General features: G+C 40.5%; 1 protein-coding gene across 5 annotated transcripts in view; it reads right to left on the bottom strand.

Moving 5' to 3' along the window:
- Window positions 1-3703: 3703 nt before the first annotated feature.
- Window positions 3704-23333, bottom strand: part of CBX5 (chromobox 5) — a 37865-nt gene continuing 18235 nt past the window's right edge. For all 5 annotated transcript variants that reach the window (XM_004462686.4, XM_004462688.4, XM_004462687.4 and 2 more), the window contains exons 3-5: window positions 18926-19112; window positions 14739-14839; window positions 3704-12147 (exon numbers count right to left, since the gene is read on the bottom strand). In XM_004462686.4, the coding sequence (XP_004462743.1) occupies window positions 11997-12147; window positions 14739-14839; window positions 18926-19112 (439 nt within the window). In that variant the 3' untranslated portion in view covers window positions 3704-11996. The remainder of the gene's footprint in view (window positions 12148-14738; window positions 14840-18925; window positions 19113-23333) is intronic.

Raw genomic sequence — 23333 nt, 5'->3', positions numbered from 1 at the left:
CTTCTTTCATAGTTTTTCACAGGGACTACCTTGTACCTCTTTCCCTTTCTTCTACCTCCTCTAGCCAAGCCTGCAACTTGGTCCCCAACCATTCTGGCCCAGTTCTTCAATCCAAACCAGAAACCATCTTCTCTACTTTGAGTAAGAGAAGCATCAGGAGAAGGGATGGGTGAGCCCAAGCACTGCTCCAGGCCTCCCCTCCACTGGGAGATAGTTGGGCCATAGGGGAATGAGGAACATTATTTCTACCTGCCCCACAATTCCTTAGGCTGATGAGTTGGGGAACAGGAGACTCCCGAAGAAGGAAATTCTTATTCTCATATTGAAACGAAGCAAACAATTCAAAAGAATCCAACTGGTTTAACTGGATATAAAAGATGAGTGATTTCCAGTGCAGTTGCAATTCCCCTGTGGCTCCAACTGTCTCAAGGAAGGTTATAGAATTCTTAAAAGGGATTTCTTCATTTCTTTTTAAAAAAATATGTCACTCAGAGAACTGACTTTGTTTTCATGTGGTTGGCAAGGGTCTCTCTCATAAACATAATTACAAAGAACACAGTAAGAATGGAAATTGTTCTTCAAGGTTAAAAATTCCCATTTTCAGATATCATTGCTGAGAGAATCAGGAGGGCTGAGGATGGAGAAAGTCTTAATTCCCATGGAGAGAGAGACAGGCAATTTTCCTTCCCCCAGAGCTCCAAAGGGGAAGGGGAAGAACAATCTAGTTTTATTTCCCTTTGAATCCCTCCTCCAAATCCCTCTCTACTCCCAAAGTATGGAAATGAAAAATGGGTAAAGGAAAAAGGGAAAGAGTAACTGAGAAAGGACAATGAGCAAGAGAAAAGGTCAGAGAAAGGGAGAAGGGAAGAGAAGGGCACATAAACGTGGAGTAAGCCTATATCATGTTCTAGAAACAAGGAGAAATGTGCCTGCACCCCAGAGCACCCCAGCGTGCTGTCTCTGAGGGCTTCACGGCAGCTCCATCCCCTTGGTCTCCCAGCTCCTGGAGCAGACATGACTGGAATGCTGAGGCAGGAACTAGAGCAAGGGGTAAGTGGCCGATAACAAAGGAGCCCAGTTAGGCCCAGGTTTCTAGGAGCTGGGCTCTCCTGGCTACTGCCAGGAATAGCTGAGACAAAGGAGGGGAGGATTAGTGTGTATGCGTGTGTGTGTGTGTGTGTGTGTTGGGGGCGTGACCAGGACGCAAGGGGAAACAGGCTGCATAAGGACGGGCTGTATGGTATTAGAAAAGAGGGAAGGAATGGCCCACCCCATTCCTGCACAGCACAGCCAAGGGCCCCAATTCACCTGCCCATCCCCCTACCCCACTCCTTGCTGCAGATGTAGAGAGAGAACTGCACAAGCTGCAGCAGCTGCGGCCAAGACCTCAGCTCCCCACCAGCGTCCATACCCAGAAGACATCAGAAACAGGGAGAGGAAAGAAAAGGAGAGAAGGAAATAATAAGCCCAAACCTTTTCATCGCAGCAGCCCCCACAATTTGTTAGTAAGCTCAGTTCTCAGCAAATCACCCCCTGCCCCCACTCATAACCAAATGACCGAACAGGGCTTTGCATGTGAGGCTGCTGAGACCACATCATCTCTCCCAGTCTGGGAGGGGGGGTGTCACATTATACACAGAAAGAGATGCACCTGTTTCCAGAGGTGGCCTGGGGCACCACGAGCTGGTAAGGAGCCACAGATTGCTGCAAGACAGATAATAATTTGATGTGGTTGAAATTAAATGTTCAAACTGAGGCTGATTATGGAATTTAAACATGGTGGAGAGATCATGGGGTACAGAGACAAGAAACAAGAAGAAAAAAGACAAAGAGAAAAATATACACACTATAATAGACAAAGGGGAGAAACAAAAGATAGACATACAAATAAAAACAGAAGCCGAGAGGAAGGAATCGGCACCTGGAAAGCAAGATGTTACAGCTACAGAGGGGGTGGGGAAAGCAGAAGAGCGACAGGAAGGAGAGAGCAATGGGGAGGAGGGGAAAAGGCCCAGGACCTAAGCACTAGATTCTCCTCATCTGCCTTCAGCTTGTCTAGGATTTTAAGCAGGTGAGTTCGTGGGGTTTCGCAATCATGACTCCCCATCATTGCCCAAATAAGAGAGCCCCACTGTGCCTGTGTGACATGCATGCACACACCGATTGGCTCCCCAGCTTTTGCCTTGTTTCCCAACTCCCGCACCCCCCTGGCCATTCTCAAGGCTTGGGTAGTAGCTTGTGTGGCCAAGGTTGTAAACAAGCTCCTCTCGGCACAAGCTCATTCCTTCTCCTTCGTTGGCAGCCTTCGGCCCTAGGGCTCTCAGCTCCAGCTCACACTCCCTTCCAAAGAGCAGAGGCTGCTTGGGGGCTGCTGACTTAAGAGGGCTTTTCAGAGTACGCTCAGCCATCCTCCTAAGCGGACTCCCACACAGCGGTCCTCCATTTTCCCCAGGCTCTAAGTACCCCATCGATTTCCCGAGCTCTGAGGCCCTTTAGTGAAGACAAAAGAGGAGCGGAAACTGCCCAGCTCTGTACTTCTCCAGCAGACTGGGAGGCAAGATTCCTGAGAGGAGTTATAAGCCGCGATGAGCTCATCTGAATGAGTGCCATTAGGCACACCCCCTAACTCAGTGGAGGGAAACTAAAACCAAGACCCAGTTGTTTAGAGATGGGAGTAGGGGTTTCAAAATCCCGGCGCTGTGCTTTCTGTCGGGCCTGAAACAGAGACAAAGTGGCAAGATGATGAGAGAACTAGAAAGAGATTGAAAGGCAAGGGGCAAACAGTCCCAGGCTTCAGAGGTAGGAAATAAATAATGTCCAGAAGGGCCTGGCTCTGAAGTGGACCAAATGGCTCTCCTGTCCCATGTTTATGGGGTCATGGACCATTAAACCAGCCAACCTACAGATGTCTTCATAAGACTTTACAAGATTAGACTGGGGAGAACCTATAACTCAGCAGTGCAAGAAGTGAAAACAAGAAGGGAGAATTGCAGATAAGAAATGGTAGGAACAAGAGGGCTCAGCCTTCAGAGGAGTCACATCTCAGTGAGAGGACGTGTGGGTCCTAGGACCCCTTCCTCTTCTCACTTGTCACTCTCCTGTGAGCTCTGCCCTCCTCCATCAGGCTTATACTACCCAGTATCTTTGATTATCCACATAATCTTCCTCATCCAGCTTCCAACTGCTCCCCACCACATTCCTGGTTCTAATCCCACAAACATTAGGGCCTCAGGGAAGACAGTTGCTTTGATATTTTCGAAGGGAATCACAAAGATAATCAAAGTTACATTTACTTATTTACATACATTGGGAATTCCAAACCTGATTTTAATTTGTTGGTGTAGTTGTCTACATATTCTACTGATCATGAGCTAACTCTCCTAGGGGTCCCTGGGCTCCTGAAATTTAAATATATTCTCTGAATTGTCAGGAGCAAAGAGAATGAAAACCAGAAAGGCATGTAATCTTAACTGGTTAAGGGAATAGAGTAGGGAACAGGGTACCCATTCTCTTAAACCCTAGGCTTACGCCACCCTGTGGCTATTTGCAGAAAGTCAGAGACCAACAATCCTTATTAAAAAGGCCCCATCTTTCCTCTCTGCTTTCAGAAACTGGGACACGTGACTCCTAGCTGACACTTCAGAGCCGGAATTAAAGAAGGGATGTGAGACCCAGATGTTCAAACCACCACTCAGGATCCATATTTGAAAAGCAACCATTTATTAGAACCAATACAAGAGTATGAAAAGAGGGAAAAGAGGGTGGAAGAGGGGGAGAGCATGAGGTCTGCATTGGATGTCAGTTGTGGAAACACATAAATGCCTACTTTTAAACATTTACATTTAAAAGGTGAACATATATATATGTGTGTGTATGCATGTATGTGTGTGTATATATATATGTGTGTGTATATATATATATCTCAACTATTCTTTAACAAAATCAAAAGCAGACATGTTTGGCTGATAAAAAATAAAACAGCAACAAAAACCACAACCTAAACTCCCCCCTAAACTAAAATAGTCCATAGAGAATTCAATTTCCCATTTTCCATTTAGAAACCTGGCTACAAAGTGTGATTTGTTTTGCTACTCAGGATGGTACAGGGTGTGGAAAGAAACCCAGCCTCATGGACCTCTTAGCATCCTGTGGGAAGTGCTGGGGAGGCCAGGAGGCCATGGGCAAGTCGACTCCTGGCTACTTGGCAAGATGTAGGTCTGTGTCCTCCCAATCCTCCAGGACTCTACAGAACTGTCTGGTATGGCCAGTGCTGGGCCAACAGTGCAGGCAGAGTCCACAAAACACAAAAAGCAAATGTGACAGCAGCAAGGGGCCAGGACCTTGTGCTTTTCATGGGTTTCAAATCTAGGGACAAGGAGAAAGAACCCTATTGGGAAAAAGAGCTGGCTGAGACCCTAAACTGAGATGCAAAGTGTGAGGCTCTTGAGCCCACACCTGGGCAAAAAGAAATAATGTTCCCAAACCAGAGGGAGAAAAGGTCAATGTCAGGTTCAGACTGTGGACACTGAGAAAGAGATGACAGATGCTGAATACAGTAAACTGGATGAAGTCCTAAGGAGCATCAATGCCCAATTCTGAGTGTGAAAACCTATTTCTAGAAAAAAAAATTTCTTCCCCAATGCGATTCTTACTTGGTGGGGGATGAAGGAGATGGTTATGTTTCTTGAACCAGCTGGTTCCCTTGAGGAAGTGGAGGCACCACAAAGGGGTGCAGGGAGACAGCTGTCCGGGGATCAGTCCAGGGAGTGGTGAACAAGGATAGAAATCAAAACCACTGAGGGCAATTTTGCTCCTGGGACAGACTGAGCCTGCTTCAAGCCCATGGACAGTGGAGCCTTAATCCCCAACCTGCAGAACAGAAGCAAACAGTAACACTTCTGCCTCACGATTCCCTAATCCAATGCTCTTGGGTCTGAAACAACCTCTCTTTGTGGATGCAAGACAGAAAATACTAAGTGCCTTTCCCATAACTTCCTCAGTTAAATCTGGGCTTCAACATTCACAAAAACACTGTCAACCTATGAACTAGCAGCTTTTGATTGGGGGGGGGGGGGGCAGAGGATTTGCCGAGATCACTAAGTAGTTGCGACCTTGGAGACAGCTAAGTGAGAACTAAAGCCTGTTCTCAGGCTTAAGACTTGGCTCAAGGCATCCCCCAATGAGGACCCTAAAGTATTTATCTTTAATACTTTGACTTTGAGTTACAATGCCTCACAACACCCCTGTGAGGTAGGTCATTTATTATCCCCATTCTACAGACGGGGAACCGAGGCATTAAAAGGAGTGACTTGCCCAAGGCAGCCATTATGAGTCAGCCAAGGAGGTTTGCGTTTATGGTCAGCATCCATTCAATTCTTGTTCCACTTCCTAGAGGACTACTTCTCAGGGTACAGTTGGGGACAAAAAGAACTAAGTCCCTATGTACAACTCAACCTGTAAACTAGATGAACTCACTCAACTCCTAAGTATTAACTGAGGGCCTATTATTTATTCAGTATAAAGCAAGGAGGCTTGGAGAAACAATCTGCTTCTTAAAGTCACATGTTAATGAGTGTTTCAAAATGACATTTTGAACATTAAGGGTATTACCTATTCACAAGAACCTTGATGTGAATTCTTTTGTAAAGAAAAGTCCATTCTATCCTCATTCCTAACTCCATCTCCCATTAGTACAAATTTTCATAGAACATTCTCTTTCAAATCTATCCTGAACAGGTGAAGGACTAGGTCACCGTGATTTCTCAAACTTCTGTACTGAGTAACCCAAATTCCTAAAACCTATAATGAAGCAAGACCCCACTCAAGGAGGAAGAGTAAGCATCATTCCCCAGTGCTGGTCACTGCAAGGCTGGTGGGGAAAGGCCAGAAACAGTGGCAGCAGCAGCAGGGGCGCAGCAGCGCTCTCCAGGCTAAGCTAGTAATGCAGGAATCCCAGAATCATCAAACACCATCTTACTGCCTCTCGCTCCTCCCCACAATACCCAGAGGGCAGCATCCCTTCCTTTCTGCCTCAGCTCTACTTTGGGAGTCACAGCATCTTCAAAAACAGTTCCAAATTAAGGATGTAAATGGTGGCCCATTTTTCACCTCAGGGGGAGAGGATGAGCATTTTTCTATAACTAATCATAGACTCTTATAACATTCTTTCCTCCTGCCAGAAGCGTAACTCTTTGACAAAAGAAAGGCAAAAGAAAAACAGACAGTATCTTTTCTTTGAATTTACTCTGGATTCTGGCGGAAATCATTATGTCACGATTAAACTATATCTTTTCAGATGTTCTCATCTCCAGGCAGGAAGCCCCTCCTCTCTTTCCTACCCTTTGACAGTAGCCACGCAGCAGGACTCTTACCTACAACAGAAGCTCAAAGAACAATTTATCAACACACACAGTATAATGATCACAAGGGATATTCCATTTTCAAGAAGGACCAACCATTCCAAGGCCTGTGTATAAGCTTTCTTTCACCGACTACTGATCACACAGAAGTGCAGGTGCGGAGAAAGTTCACGACGGCCTGGATCAACTCTTAGGGTCACACCTGCCAATGCCGGGGGGCATCACACAAAAAAATAGAGAATGACAAGATAAAAATAAGTTCATTGCATTCAATCTGGCCTAATTTCTTGGTAATAGTTTCCTATTAGATTTTCTGATTAATACTGATGGCTCTTACCTAGGCTGTGATAATTAGGTTTTGATCTATTGTGACATTAACGATCACAATCAGTTGACTTTGAAATTGTCTGAATTAATGGCTCTTTCCTTGTCGGCTGCCTCCAGTGCAGGTTCTCCTGATGATCACCATCACCTCCCCCACCACTTAACTCCTTCTCTTACTGACCTCAGAAACAAGTAGCACTGGATGATCACTGTCTTCCCACAAAGATTTTAAATTATTTAAAAATATTTCTTTGACAGAGGAACAATGAGATGATGTTAGGTGAAATGAGCATCAGGATGATAAGGAAAGAAAACACGCTGTCACTCAAAAGGAAAAATTCCACCTTAGAAAATAACCATCAAGCATGATATTAAAGTGGCAATGACAAGAAGTTAAAGTAACTCTAAAAAGGAAGATGAGGTAGATTAAAATTCAAGAAGTTCAGCACAAGTGAAAAGAAATTAGAATTGTTTTTATGACACTATCAGACTTTAACTTTCCAGAAGAGTTACTCTAATTTCTGGGAATTCTGACTTCCAAAGCTAGTCACCTCTCAATTACTCAGACAGAGATACGTATTTTTTTCTGGTTCTTGGCCTTAAAGCCAGCCTCCTGTTAATCCCTTCCGAAAGGGATGAGAAACTGAAAAAGATGTGAGCAATTCTAATAATGTCCTAGAGGAATAAAATGTTACAGAACCCACAATAATGTAACACAGAACTAGATCTGCAACATAGTTAACACTTTGCAAAGACAAGAGGTTTGCTAAAATGAAGGCTTTGGGCCTATATGCTAACACTTGGCATCTTTTTTGGGCAATGTAGTTTTATTCAACACTGCAAGACAATGATTTCTATGCAAGGACTTGTGTCAATTATGTGGAAACCTCGTGTTTGATTCACTAGACTGAGGGAAGTCTAGGGTAAAACAACAACAACAATAAAAACATAAAGACATAAAGAAGCAGTCTGACCTTAAGAAAGATTTCAATTTTCATCTGTTATCACAAGCAAGGAATAACTACACCAGTAAATACTGTGGCAAAGAGCCTAAAATAGGGACGGAAATCAAGGGTTATCAATCCCCCCTAAACTTGCTGATCTCTCTCTCAGTAATAACAGCATTTCTAAGTGACCCTCAGTTATACTTGCTTTCTGGAATAAGATAAACTTTTGTTACAGTGTATGGGCAGTTAGCTCAGTTCATCCAGGGTATATAGGTCTTTTCCATGTATGAACTAACTAATGTCACCCTCCTATTCTACGGCCATGAGCTACTACTACTACATCAGCCAGCCACATGTCTGAAATGTATATCCCTGTTCATAGGACTTTAATACACTAAACTATTTAATGGTCAGTTCATACCCATGCTAGGACAAAAGTTCTTTGAAGACAGGGAATGCATTTTTTTGAACTTTGTATCCCCAGAGCCAAAATATTTGTTGCATGAAATGATGGTATAGGCTAACATGGGTATACATACAGCTCAATGCAAATCCATCACTATTACTTGAGCAGGGGGTGAGGGGAACCCAACTCAGAGCATATGCTCTTGGTTGTAGGGCTGGTAACACCTCTATTTTTTAAAACATAATTTGTAAGATTAGTGAGTGAGGCTAGCATGAAACCTGGAATACTTACTGACTAGGCCACTGTTCCCTGCCTCGCCACAGGTATGCCTGGTGGTCTGATTACAAAGGCAGAGAGACCTTAACGTGAGAATTTTTACTCAAAATCTAAGCTAAAGGATGGGGTTATGGATATAAATGAGCTTTTCCTTTGACCTGATCTGTGAGAAACAATTTCCACACTTCAAATCTAATGATTATTACAACCTTTCCTGGGATTCTCATGTCATTGCAAAGTAATATTTTGAACCTTCAAATTCTAACCAAAAGGGCAGAGACAGTCACTCCCCTGTCCAAACATGGATCTTTCTTGACCCTCACTGAACTTTAGGTGAGCTGGCCAAACCATAGGTCCAACAAAATCACAGGATGAAAATCTCCCAAACCCTCCCCAAGGCCCTATGATTTGGACCGAATATAAGGAAAACAGACTACAGGGTGATTACAACAACAAGAACGACAAGTTAAGAATAACCTAAGCACCCAAGCTATGGGAACAGCACCAACTCTTCATACATAACAAAAAGCGGTAAGTAGGTATAGTCGGGGGACAGCCAAGGACCAGCTACACTTTTAAATGTTAAGGAGCACCACAGGGCCAAATGCTTCCTGGGACAGACAAAAACTGGACTGCAGTCTGAAGGAGAGAAAACAATATGGCTCCCTTTAGGTTTAAAATGGGCACTTCCATCCAGGCTGACTTTCCCAATAGCTGACCTTAACAGGAGGGCCATCTGCCTAGCTCAGGGATCACAATAACTGCTAAACTGACCTTGGTAGACTCTGCTTGGCCAATCCCTGCTACATTATGTGGAAAAGGAAATTACTGGAAGAAATTCAGCATTAGAAAGATGCTTTGAAAGAGAATTAAACACAGGACAAAGATACCATGAGCCCTTGAGATCTAGGCATTTGAGTGCCTAGCCAAAAAGAAAAAGAGAAGAAAAGAAAAAAGAAAAAAGGAGTGCTTAGCCAAGACTACTAACTCTTCTGAAGAGAAAGCTCCATGAAAACAGGTTTCTGTCTGAGGTTGCAATTCTCAAAGGGCCAGGACCGTCAAGCATCTGGTTTCTTTTGTGCTAAGGGCTAAAATCAGTCTTGGCCCCTGGCTCCCTACATTCCTATAGAACCATTGAGTGTAGGTGGAGAGAGAACAGAAGTTGTTTTGGTGATACTCAGTACAAGAACATGATTCAATAAAGTTAAGGACAGACAAAAGATGAATGAAATGAAGAGCATTAAAGACGTGATGAGCGGCAGATGACACCAGATTATTTTGGTAAAAGAAAATCGGATTCTGATGAATGTCTAAAATACTACTGATAACCATGGCAGCCATGTGTTCCAGATTTCTCAGGACCAATATCAGTACCAAATATTCTGTCGTGTTCTTTGTCTACATGATAGATTTTTGGTTTTAGAATGTGGTCACTGCAGTTTACATGCCCACTGCCACTAAGAGGTATACATGGGCCACAGCGATAGACTGCCATTTTCCTAGCGGCAAATCAAGAGAACCAGATCACTACCTCAAGAGCTCTGACCTACTTTTGTCCTATTCCTGTCTATCTTAATTGATATCCTAAGTTATTTGTATGACAAATCTGTTTCCTCACCATCCTTCCTTTCTTTTAGATACCCATCAAATTATATACTAACAACTGTCAATTACCCAGCACTTGATTTAGGCTTCTAATTCCTTCAGGGAGAGAGCAAAGGAGGATGGAGATAAAACTTCCACCCACTAGAGGTATGGGTTATGAGTTCTCATCCAATCACATTACCATTCAGAAGAATTTTCCTGGATGACTTAAAACCAAAAGCTTCATTGTTCCAGTCTGTCACGTCACTGCAGCAACAGCTGTCTTCTCGACTGTGCAGTATAATTTTTGACATAATTTATACAAGCACACAGCATTCAATCAGCAGCCGAGCAGGGAAGCAATGTTAACAAATGCAATGAATGAGTATACGATTTGCATATTATTTGGCTCATCTGTGGACTGGAGCAATCCATCCATTCCCCTCGTTGTTCTGAATAATCCAGAAATGGTTGAATGCTCCTGGCCAGACAGCTCAGCTGTATGTTTTAAAAATCAAAAACAACAACAAAAAAAGTCTCAGTGGCTGGTGAACTCTAGAGTTAAGGCTATTTTAAGCATTTCTTATTCCCTCAGCTTTGGAGCTGGGAAAAAGATGCTCAAAACCCTGCTAATTCCTTTCTTTTAGTACTGATTCTCTAGTCCCCACTTCAACTATAAGAAAAGAGTAAGGAGAAGTAGGGCACTGCTTGGGGATGTGGTCAGAAAAATAATCTCTCAATATAATAATGGCAAAACAGGAGGAAATCAAAAGGGAAATATTTTGCTGAGTAGAGAGAGAAGGTGGTGCCAACATGCTAATGCCATGGTCTGTTACTTTCTGAAACAACAGTCTTCCATGGAAATGCATTTTAAAAACATAAGATACAACCAAGAATTTTAGAGAGGAAAAAGGAAAGAGCATTAGTACTTGGGTACTTGTGGTAGCAAATCCAAGAATCAACAAAGCAGGAAACTTATGACTATAAATGCTATGAACATTTAAAATTGATACTATGGCCAATGGCTCCCCTCCAAGAATTCCCCACTGAAGAAAAAAATGGCATGGAAGAGAAACTTAGGTCCACTGAGGAATCAGGGTCAGGTCTGAAGCCTCTTTGGTAACAGGAATGCTTTGGGAGGCCACAAAAGTTGGCAGGGTTGCAGGGTGCCTAGCACCTTGGCACAAGCAAGCACCAGGCAGTCACTCACACACCTACATAAATATATAGTTCAAATAGAAGGAAGAGAAGGAAATAATACATATATTCCATATGTGATCATAATAAAGACAAGTGTATTCTACCCCTACCCCATCATCCTCAGGTACTAGAACTAAAAAATCTCCACAGTTAACCATCTTGTCACTTTATAGCAGACTGACATCACCTTGCAGAAGCAGAATCAGGGATTGCTAATGCTAAGAAAACAACAAGGTCAAAAGTCCTGGGGCTAACGGAGTGCCTCCACAAATTTCACAGTCCTCCAAAAGATAGAGTTATTCTGGGAAGATGGGTGAGGATGAACAGCAGAGGGCAGCCCGGAAGACCACACCAGGAACCCTGTCATCTCTTGGGTAGGGCTGAACGAGGCTGGGAAAGCCCCAGAAGGTAGGCAGTTGCTATTGGCTTTTTAAGAAGATAGGCAACATCCCCTCCCAACAACTCAAAACAATGACCAGCTGGCCATCAACATGTTCTAAGAACCAAAACAAGAAACCAAAATTCATCATTCTAACAACATCCCCTAATCTAAAAAGTGACCAATCTTGAAAAGATCAAGACTCTAAGGTGATTAAAAAGTTAAAACTCATCTTGAGGCCACAGGGGAGCAGAAGGAAGAGATCAGGGCAAAGGAAAAGACTGTGGGAATTACACACAGTATGTAAATGCCTGATCTTCACAGAGAGACACTTATCATGAATCAGACCATCAGTTATGTTACAAGAGAACCAATACCAACATTTCTCCTGTGGAGCACAGTGATAAGCACATTTTTTTTTATGGATGTGTTTAGGGTAGAAGGGGATGGGTAGAAGGGAGAGGAGGAAGGGAAGTGAATGTATTATGTACAAAGAGAAATAACAGAGACCACCCCCTTCTTTAGCTCTTTGCTGTTTCTTTCTCTTTGTTTTCCGCATCCTCAGGATATGCATGCCATGTCAGTCTCTCTTCATAAAATGCTATCACAATCTGTGGACATTTCACATTAGCTTCTTTTGCAAGAACCAGATCTGCTTCATCTGTGTCTTTCCTGGAGAGAAAGAATATGAAACTCAGAAGGAGAGAAAGAATGAAAGAACCTGTCTAAACAGAGGCTTATGTCACTGTATAGATTTAGCTAACTTGATTTCCTCTTCACCTTGATTTTAAAATGAAAAGGACTCTAACAGTGCAATATTGTAAAGGAGAAATTTAAGTAAAAGAATTAACTTATTCATCTATGTCATTTAACTATGAGCCTTCAGCTAGACAGGCAGGCTCAGTCAACAAGACTGAAGAAGTTATATTAATTTTGCTTCCATGGTTTTTATTTGCCTTTATGAGTATGTGAATGACTGTAAAGTCACACCTACACCTCACCCGACTGATAATACATAAATTGATCAATCCAGTTTCCCTCCTCCCTTTTTGGTCCTTTAAACCCTATATAATCCTATTGGTCAAAACTGTGGATTGGAACAAGAAAATGGAAATTTAAATCAACAACAGTACTTTTTAAGGAGACAATAAGAGAGAATGTAAAATCCAGTCACTAAAATGAAATGTAGGAATTAGCTGCAAATTTTAATTATCCAAATTACCCATAGGCTCCACTACCACATATAACAAAAATCTAGCAAGAGTTCCTTAACCATGATTCCAAATCAAGAAAAGAAAATTTAATTAAAATCCTGCAATGTGGGCAAAGAACTATCTTGTTCTCTAGAAAATGGAGATGTTTAATTCACAGAGGTATTATGGGTGAGAAGAAGGGGGCATATACACAGTTTTGAACAGATTCTCAAATTTGGACTGTAGTGGGAAAAGCTAGTTAATATGTGACTCTAAGACATAAGTAACACATATGACTGATTGGAAAAAAGTCTCTACAGCTCCTTCTGAAAGAATATAGTGATCCTTCAAATACAGACTTCTGGATAATCTACTAGCAGCATTTCCATCAGATAAAATGTTAAGCCTTTTGATTATACATCATTTAAGGTAATTAGCTTCTTAGTGGCACTCTAACCTGAGTCCTCTATTTAGAGACCAAATTTATATCACAAGCCCAGAATACCTGGAAACAGAGAATCAGTAAGGGCCATGCCATAAATCACTCTGTCTTTAAGAAACAAAATTGGGGAGTGGATATGGGTCAAGCAGTTGGGTGCCTGCCTCCCATATGGGCGGTCCCAAGTTCAGTTCCTAGTGTCACCTAAAGACGATGAAATGCAACGAGCTGACTCAAAGAGGTGACACAATGAGCAGGGAGCAGATATGGATCAAGTATTTGGGCACCTGCCTCCAACATGGGAGATCCCAGTGTCTCCTAAAGAAGACAAACAGAAACAACAAGCAGACACAACAGACAGACACAGCAAGCAGCCAACAAGCAGACAGACAAGGGAGCCATCTTGAGGAGTGAGGAGGGAAGAAACAAAACTGAGGGAAGTACTACACTTTCCTCTAAGAGTCATTCTCTCTGCCAGATGAAATAATTCATGTTTTGGTATTAGTCTTTTTTTTTTAAAGATTTATATTTTTTTTATTTCTCTCCCCACCCCGCCCAGTTGTCTGCTTTCTGTGTCCATTCGCTGTGTGCTCTTCCGTGACCGCTCCCATCCTTATCAGTGGCACCAGGAATCTGCGTCTCCCTTTGTTGTGTCATCTTGTGTCAGTTCTCCGCGCGTGCTGTGCCATTCCTGGGCAGGCTGCACTTTTCTTCCACGCTGGGCAGCTCTCCTTACAGGGCACACTCCCTTGCGCATAGGGCTCCCCTACACGGGGACACCCCTGCGTGGCAGGGCACTCCTTGTGCGCATCAGCACTGCGCATGGGCCAGCTCCACACGGGTCGAGGAGGTCCAGGGTTTGAACCGCGCGGACCTCTCACGTGGTAGGCGGACGCCACATCCATTGGGCCAAGTCCACTTCCCAGTATTAGTCTTAATGCTTCCCTGCCCCAGATGGCTCAATCATCTTTCTGCTCGTTGTCTCTGCTTGTTGTGTCCACTCATCTTTTTGGGAGGCACCAGGAACTGATCCAGGGACCTCCTATGTGGGAGGCGGGTGCCCAACCACTTGAGCCACATCTGCTCCCTGCTCACTGCATCTGCTTATCTTCTTTAGGAAGCCCTGGGAACTAAACCCAGGATCCCCCATGTGGGAAGCAGGCGCCCAACTGCTTGAGCCACATCCACCTCCTTAATGCTTTTTGAAATGATTATTTTCCTCTTTTAAATATTATTCAGTGGTCTTGGCCCCCCAGTGATGGCAGAAAGACCCACTCAACTACTATCCCATGGTCATAGGCACAATGTCTGACAGTAAATGATTCAAAACTATATAAACAAATAAATGGTGAGGTCATGCTTTTATGTTTCCTACCTCAATTCTATTTTTTAACTAGTATGTAAGCTATTATAATAAAATCTGGGCACATACTTAAGCTTGAGAATATTTTAAATCATTTTGAACCACAATTCCCATTTAATAAAATAATACCAATGGCTGGTATTGCTTAAGGTTCCTTGACAATCAAATTTCTTAGTTCAGGAATATTCCATCTTGCCACCCATCTTTATACAAATTCAAGTCACTGGCAAAGAAACACAACTGTAAAGTGAGGCCCAAAATTTCTCACCATTTCATTAGGAACATTAAGTCACCACAGGAATCTGTTGCCCCAATGATCTTTTCTGGTTCCAGTCCTCTCTCAAAGCCCCGAGCGATATCATTGCTCTGCTATAAATTGAAGATGAAGAACTGTTACAGCTTGGGTGGAAGACCAAAAAAACTCAGTTTCTCAGCTCAACAAAGCACAAACTAAGTTAATATCACTTGACACCATTCTGTCACCAATTCAGAAATTCTTAAAATTAGCAACTATTATACTGGGTCATTCGGTGACAGTGATGGTTAAGATATTATTGCAAGAAGATGTGGTTGTCCTTCATGGTATTCCTTCGAAAAATTTTGAGTGCCCCTAACACTCTTTAATATCCCTTACAATATTCTGGAGTCATCATCCAGGAATTCCTCTAACCACACCTTGAGTCTCCTTTAGATACTAAGCCTTAATTTCTGAAATGATAAACATGTCCATGTTTACCCTAACTAACCCCCTTTTCATTTTATAAACTCAAGAAAATCACCTCTCCTCTCAATCTTTACTGTTTGACTTTTAATTTATTATACCTTAACAACATTGACCAATATTTTCAGTAAGTTTTTTTTTCATGAAGTACTGAGGTGGGGATTGAATCTGGGACCTCTTACATGCAAAGAACATGCTCAACCACTGAGCTACATGTGCTCTGCTGACCAATATTTTTAATACTTCTTTTCACACAATCATCTATATGAAACAGAGGTAAAAATGACTCATAGTGATAATACAAAACAGCAAATTCCAGAGATCACACACACCAAGACTCATGCACTCGGCTGGGGAAGAGGCTCTGGGCTATGCCTATCCCCTGCTGCCATGAATGAATTGTTCGCATGAGAGAGCAGAGCCAGACAGTGATTAAGGCAAGGTGTTAACAATAGGGTAGTATACTGGGGAAAAAATGCACCCTAGTGTAAACTACGGACTAGAGCTGGTATTATTACACTTATAATATACTTTCATCAATTGTAACAAAGGTACCACACTAATGCAAAATGTAATAATGGAGGAGGTATATGGGAACACTATATTTTTTACAAGATTTTTCTGTAAACTTACAACTTCTCTAATTAAAAGAACAAAAAAACCACCTATAGTTATAAGAGAATACTGAAACTTGGTCAAAATGCAATCCAGATAAATAGCAGAGTCTGATCCAGATGTAATGGCATTGGTGAGAGCAAAGTAAAATTTTATACAAATCAGGGAAGTTTTAAAACATTATTATGGAAGATCATACAAGTCGATCTAGTGGCAACACAGAGAAAGATTTAGAAAGACTGCCCAAGTGAACTAAATCTCTGGTGTGCATTTTCATAATAAAATCTCTTTGATCTGATTTTCACCTTGCTTTGCTCTGAGAGATACAAAGCATTCAGGGTCCAGGTGGTCCCCAAAGATACCAGAATCCACACTGAAAAGGAAATTCTGTGTATGGATCAAGGGGGGATTGACTGACTCTTAAAAACAGCCACTTTTGGGGGCGCTTAAGGGGAAGAGGTTCCCAGATGTATATACAGCTGCTCACAGCTGGAATGCTGGCACATGGACTGAGTTGTAAATCATAGCTGGTGGCTGAAAAACGTTTGCCACATAGGGAGGGAAAGGGGAGGGGGATGGAAGAAAAATGTTCAAGTTGCTGAAAAGAAGCCAAAGCAAGAAAAATGCTAAAATCATCACACAGGCAGTAATCTTAAATCAGGCATAATGCCGACTAACAAATTTCTTCTACAGTGGTCTAAAGAGAAACATAATCCCTTCCTGGACCTTTAAAACATACATCCACCTATCTTCCCAGATGTCTGCCTACTTGACAGCCACCAGCACTGTTGAGAATACTGCCAGGGGCCCCAGATGAACGAACACTAGGATGTGAGGGACTGGTGGGGTTGTTTTCAAGGTGAGCAGCATCTGGAACCTGGCCTAGGAACGAAACTCTTCTGTCCTGGCGAGTGGCTCTAAGCCAAATTGCTCTTTTTTTTTCTTTTTAAAAAGGACAGAAATCCTACCCTGAAGAAATACAAACTATATCACAAGTAGTGAGTCACCATGCTTGTTTTCACTCTTTGCATAGCTAGAAAATGAATCAATGACAAATGTCAAAATTCAAAGCACTAAGAAAGGAAGGAAGGAAAGGGAAGGAAGGAAGGAAAACAGTAGAAAAAAGAACCAAGTCCCACTCCTCAGAGAAGGGAAGGCATTCCCAAATCATCTATAAGTACTGCATATCACAATGATATACAGACCATACCAGAATAAGGCAATTTAAAAAATAAAGTTGTAAAAAATAAGATGTGTCAGGGAAACAAATAAGGTTACAGGGACAAACTCAAAGTCCACTTTTACTTGCAGTCCCCAATATTTCACTCTCATTTCAATTATTTCTGGAAAGCTGGTCTCCCATTTTCTCTCCAGTGGAGACCAAGAATCATTTATTTAAGCCCTTATATAGGTGCTTCTAGCACTCTAACAGGAAAGCATGTGCTAGACAAATTCGAAATATAAATGCAAAGAAGGTCAAACTTGCCCTTGACAAGAAATGGAAATTGGTGAGATGGTGTATTAAAAGGCACCTATACTATTCTGCAAGCGCTGTGAAATTAGAAATATATGATGTATATATACACACTTCATTAAGGAAATAAAAGAATCAAATGTATTCTACTTATTGTTGGTTTTGTTTTTTTTTAATCACTCCCAAAGGAATTCCCAAAGCTAAAAAATTTTCTTTCAAAATGAATCCTAGCTGCGTGGAAATACTGATGCCTAGGTCGAACCCACAGAAATCTCAATTTAATGCACCGGTCTGAGGTGCATCTTGGGCACTGCAGATCTTTTAAAGATCCCCCCCATCTCCACCCCTCCTCGGCCAGATGATTTCTAATGTGCAGCCAAGGTTGAGAACTAATGCTCTAGAAAGATGAGCATCCAAATAGAATGAAGATAAATAGGGATGCTTGTGGCAGTGATGCTAGAAGATTCTGAAGTGAACTTATGCTTTTATTTTATTAAACTTTAAGGGTATGATACATCCTTCACCTCAAAAGCTTCCCAACCTTGAAATAAATGAAAGGAGTGGAAGCTGGGTGGTATGTGTGTGTGTGCGTGCACACGCACACATAAACATGCAGAAGGAAAAGATACAAATTTAAAGAGAGAGGCAATAATAATGCTTACGCTAGTAACTTGAGAGCCAAATATCAAGATTAAAGCGGCTGAATCAAATCAAAATTTCATAAACATACACTTCCCAAATGAAATAAAAATATTCAAAAGGAATATGAAAATTTCTTGTTCAGAGTATGTAGAATAGGATCAAGAGAGAATATAAACATGATTTATCTGTGATCCTACAACTGCTCTATTAGAAAAAAATTATGTCATTGATGTGGAGACAGTGGCCACGGGAGTTGCTGAAGGCAGGGAGAGGGAAAAGGGGTGTGTATTGGGGCATTTTCGGGACTTGGAGTTGTCCTGAACGATACTGCAGGGACAGATGCAGGACATTATATATCCTGCCATAACCCACAGAATGGACTGGGAGAGAGTGTAACTACAACATAAACTATAATCCACACTGTGTAGCAATGCTCCAAAATGTACTCATCAAATACAATGAATGTATCACAGTAATGAAAGAAGTGTTGATGTGGGAGGAGTGTAACATGTGGGGAGTGGGATATATGGGAACCTCATATTTTTATGGTAACATTTTATGTGATTTACGTATCTTTTTTTAGAAAAAGATAATAAAAGAAAAAAAAATTCACCAGTAAATTCTTAAAGAGAAAGAATACAAAGGGTTGAAAAAAAAGTGATACCTTTTGAACAAAAAAAAAAGGAAGTGAAGCAATAAACACTTCAAAGCCCTTTTCCACCCTTAAAAAATTCACCAAAGACTTTCCCTCTCTAACATAACGAAGTCTAGGGGTAGGCAGAGAGCAGTTTCACAGAAAAATTCAGTGGGCATGAATTACATATCCCATTCAGCCAAGAGGGGACACCAGTTTACTAACCCACCTCCCTGGAAACTCTTGTTAAACAATTTACCTGGTAGGTCATCCTTAGAAAAGAAAAAAACAAAATAAGGCTTTTTTTTTTCCCCAGGAGAATAGCTTGTGTGTTGGGCGGGGGGGAGGAATAGGGAAAAGGCAGCTTACCTCTCTCTTTTTTTTGGATTTGATATCATCAGCACTGTTTGAGAAATTGGATTTCCTTTTGTTACTTTCTGCCTTCTCCCTGGGTTTGTTATTTTCACCCTCCTTCATCTTCTTATATTTTTTCATAAACTCAGAAATTAGCTCAGGGCAGTCCAGGTTTTTCTCAGGTTCCCAAGTGTTGTGCTCCCTGGACAAGAAGAGTAGAGGGAAAAAAAACCCCAAAGTTTTAAAGACAGAAGACATGTAGGAAAAAAAGGAAAGAAACTATATACATAAGGAGATAACAAATTTGATCCTAGAAATCTATCCAAGAGAAATAAAAACGTACATCTACACAGACTTGTACACAACTACTTATGGCAGCATTATTCATAATAGCCAGAAAAAGAAAACAATTCAAATGTTCATCAACTGGTGAATGGGTAAATAAAATGTGGTATATCCATACAATGGAATACTATTCAGTAATAAAAAGAAATGAAATACTGATATAAGCTACACTGGATAACCTTGAAAATATTATACTAAATGAAAGAAACCAGACACAAAAGATTATACATTGACTAATTCCATTTAAATGAAATATCTAGAAAAGACACATTTAGAGAGGGCGAAAAAGCAGATCAGTCATTAGCTAGGTATGGGAGTTGTGATTAACTGCACGAGGACTCAAAGGAATTTTGGGGAAGGGAGTTTATGGAAATATTCTAAACCTAGACTGTGGTTGTGGTGATCTGAAGCTATATGTACCCCAGAAAAACATGTCCTTAAATCTAATCCATTCATGTGGGTGTGAATCCACTGTAAGTAGGACCTTTTGATGAGGCTAATTGAGTTAAGGTATGACCCACTTCATTCAGGATGGGTTTTAATTCTATTACTGGAGTCCTTTATAAATGGAATGAATGAATACAGAGAGAGAGAGAGAAAGCCAGGGAAACAAGAAGCTGAAAGCAAAGAAACACAGAAGAAAAGAGAAGAGAGCAGCAGACACCACCATTGCCTTGCCATGGGCAGAGAAGCCAAGGATCATAAGCAGCCGACCTGCAAAAAGAAAGCAGCAACTTCATGATGCCTCGATTTGGACATTTTCAGAGCTTCAAAACTATAAACCAATAAATTCCTGTTGTTTTAAGCCAACCCACTTCATGGTATCTGCTTTGAGCAACCTAGGAAACTCTATCACTGGTGACAGTTGTACAATTCTACAAAGTTACTAAAAGTCACTGAACTGTGTACTTTCAATGTTTTAATTTTATAGTATATAAATTATACCCCACTACAACTCTTTAAGGAAAAAAAAGAACAAATTTGAATTCTGCTTTCTAAGCAGTAAAATATTACAATTTCATACCTATAGCCGTCTATGTAACTCCTCAAGGAAGGACTGGGGGGTAAATCATGTATCCCCCAGTTTGCAATGCTTTAAATGTTACTTCTATATTGAAGAAATGTCAACAAATTATTGGAAGATTGAAAGTTATTTAGAAAAAAGATAGTAAGCTTTTTAATTATTAGAATATAGGTAAATAAGACTCAGAAGTGGTATTTGGGGTGATTAATTCAAGTGCACTGGACAAATCTGTCACTAGGTAGTCAAAATATATTTCTATATTAATAAGCAAAAAACCGACTAAATAACTGGTGGGTCTAATTAAACTTGGGTCAAGGGAGTCCTGTTATGAGGAAAATAAATAGTTGGTTCTATATTCCTGGCATGTATTTTAGAAAATCCAACCACCAACAATATCTTAAGGTTACAGAATTAAAGCAAGAAATGTACCTATTTGGGAAAACCTAGACTAGGCACTCATTTGACCTTTAGTCAGTGGCAGAGGTTCCTCTGGTTATATAGTAAGGACTAGTTCATATTAAGATACATGCATAAATGCATCAGAAAAGCAGTTTCTATAATCCCTCAACTGACTTGGGGGAGAAAATTAAATTATACACTATCCCTTTTAGGTATTTTATTTGTTTTTGTTTTTTAAATAAGGTATCTTCAAATGGGAATAGTTTTAACACAATGTTATTCATAGTAATTCCATAATAATCTGACTCATATTGGAAACAGAATGATTCTTTTTTTTGTATTAAAAATTTTTTTTTTATTTTTAAAGAACTTTAGATTATATAAATGTTACATAAAAAATATAAGGGATTCCCATATGCATCACCCCTTCCCCACAGAATGATTCCATCTAGGGACAACTCTAAGCTCTTTACTCTAGGCAATTTTTTTCAAAAGGAACTTAAGATTGAGACAAATTTATTGGCTAATACTTGAAGAGCTTCTCCTCCATATCCCTTCTCAGCAGAAGAAAATTCCTCAAACAGTAATTTTTCCCAAAATTCACATACCATATAGTTTATTTCTCAGAGGAAATTAAGGCACCAAAATCAAGGGGTATGCCAACACTACAACATAAGCAAGTAGACTTGGGGATGAGAGAGAGTCTCTGTTAAGAGCAAGGAAAGCCAGTCTTAAAATGGGATTACCCCTTTTCCTACTATTTTGGTACTGTTGTTTTTGCTTTAATCAATTTTCACCCAAGGACAGTATGGCATAAAGAGCCTGGGCTTTAGGCTCAAAGAAACCTAATGCTGGATTCTTGTTCCAGCATTTACTAGTTATGTGATCATCAGCAAATTACTTGACTCTACTAATTTCTTCACCTGTAAACTGAAGATACCTCTAAACGCTGTTATGAGAATTAGAGAGAACACATGAGGTAGAATCTGACCATTGTCTGGCACTTAGTAGTACTTAGTTGCAGACACTGCTGGGGGGGGGCGGGGATTCGTTCCAGTCTTTTATGAAATCCTGGGCACCTCTGATAAAAGTAAAATAAAATCTGTCTACCCCAAACTATGGTAAGGTACAAGTGCCTCAACTATACAGAGTGACAGCTCCAAGCACCTTTAAAACGCCCAAGTATTTCCAATGGTGATTCAATGGGCCCAAAAACCATCTTCCATATCCTTAAGTGTTTCCTTGAAGACATCATATTAAGTGAAGTAAGCCAGACAAAGGACAAATATTGCATGATCTTACTAGTATAAAACAACTAGACTATGCAAATTTGGAGACAAAAAGTAGATTACAGGCTACCAGGGGTAGGGGTAGGGAAGATAGGGAGTTATTGCTTAATGGGGTAGTAGAAAAGCTTTGATAATGGATGGCAGTAACAGTAGCGCATTGTGAATATAATAATACCACTGAATTATATACTTGAAAGTGGTTAAAATAGTTAATTTTATATTGTATATGTTACTACAATTAAAAAACACACACAAAAGCCCAGAAACCCATAAAACCATTCAACAGAGTGAACCCTAGCAAATTATCAACTTTAGTTAAAAGTATAATTATAATACTGGTTCATCAATTTTAACAAATATACCACACTAATATAAAATATTAATAGGGAAAACTGTGTATGTTGCAGAGAAGGGGACATATGATAACTCTGTACTTTCTACTTAATTTTTCTGTAATCCTACAACTGCTCTAAAAAATAAACTCTATTAAAATTATTTAATAAAAAATAAAATAAAATAATAAAATAAAACTATTTAAAAGTCTAATTTAAAAATCTCTAGATGATACTTTAATTCCTGTCTCATAGTGCTATAGGTTTAGCTAGGTCATTGGTTCTCATCTTTCAAGTAAGCTGTGCTAATACTCCTCTTTAAAAATACGAAGGACATTTTCTGATTGCTGCAGTGATTAGAAGGACTGGGTGGGGTCTGGGTGGGGTCTGGGTGGGGGCAGGTACTACCCATATTTAGTGTTCTGGGCACTAGAGATGCTAAGCATCCTGCAATGCATGAATTGTTCCATCTAAAATGCCAATAGTGCTCCAGACAAGAAAACTCTGACTTATGTAATAAATAACCTCCAGTAAGCTCATGCCTCATACTTTTATCCAAAGGTATTAGCAAAACATCAAATCTTTTAGTATATTTAGGTCCTACACTTTAAGGCTGTGATATTATTATAATCATTAGCCACCTGTGGCTACTGAGCACTTGCACTGTGGCTAGTCTGAATTAGATACGCTATAAAATATAAAACATATGCAAGATTTTTGAAGTTAGCACGAAAAAAAATCATCTAAAATATTTCATTAATAATTTTTATGTTGATTCATGTTGAAATATTTTTCATATACTGTGCTAATAAAATATATTATCAAAACTAATTTCACCTTTCTTTATTCTGGCCACTAGAAAACTTAAAATTATATATGTGAAAAAAAAATTACACCATGTGGCTTGCATTATATTTCTATTAGACAGCATTCTTCTAAGGAGCCTAAACTAACCAAGTTCTTATGAGTTCATTTGGGTTCTTAGAAATCCACTCTTATTTATGCACCCTGGGAAAATAATTCATCAGAAATTG

This window comes from Dasypus novemcinctus, chromosome 12, assembly GCF_030445035.2.
Source record: "Dasypus novemcinctus isolate mDasNov1 chromosome 12, mDasNov1.1.hap2, whole genome shotgun sequence".
NCBI classification, from domain to species: Eukaryota; Metazoa; Chordata; class Mammalia; order Cingulata; family Dasypodidae; genus Dasypus; species Dasypus novemcinctus.
Note: the sequence above shows the minus strand (reverse complement) of the source record. Positions and strands in the feature narration are given on the sequence as shown.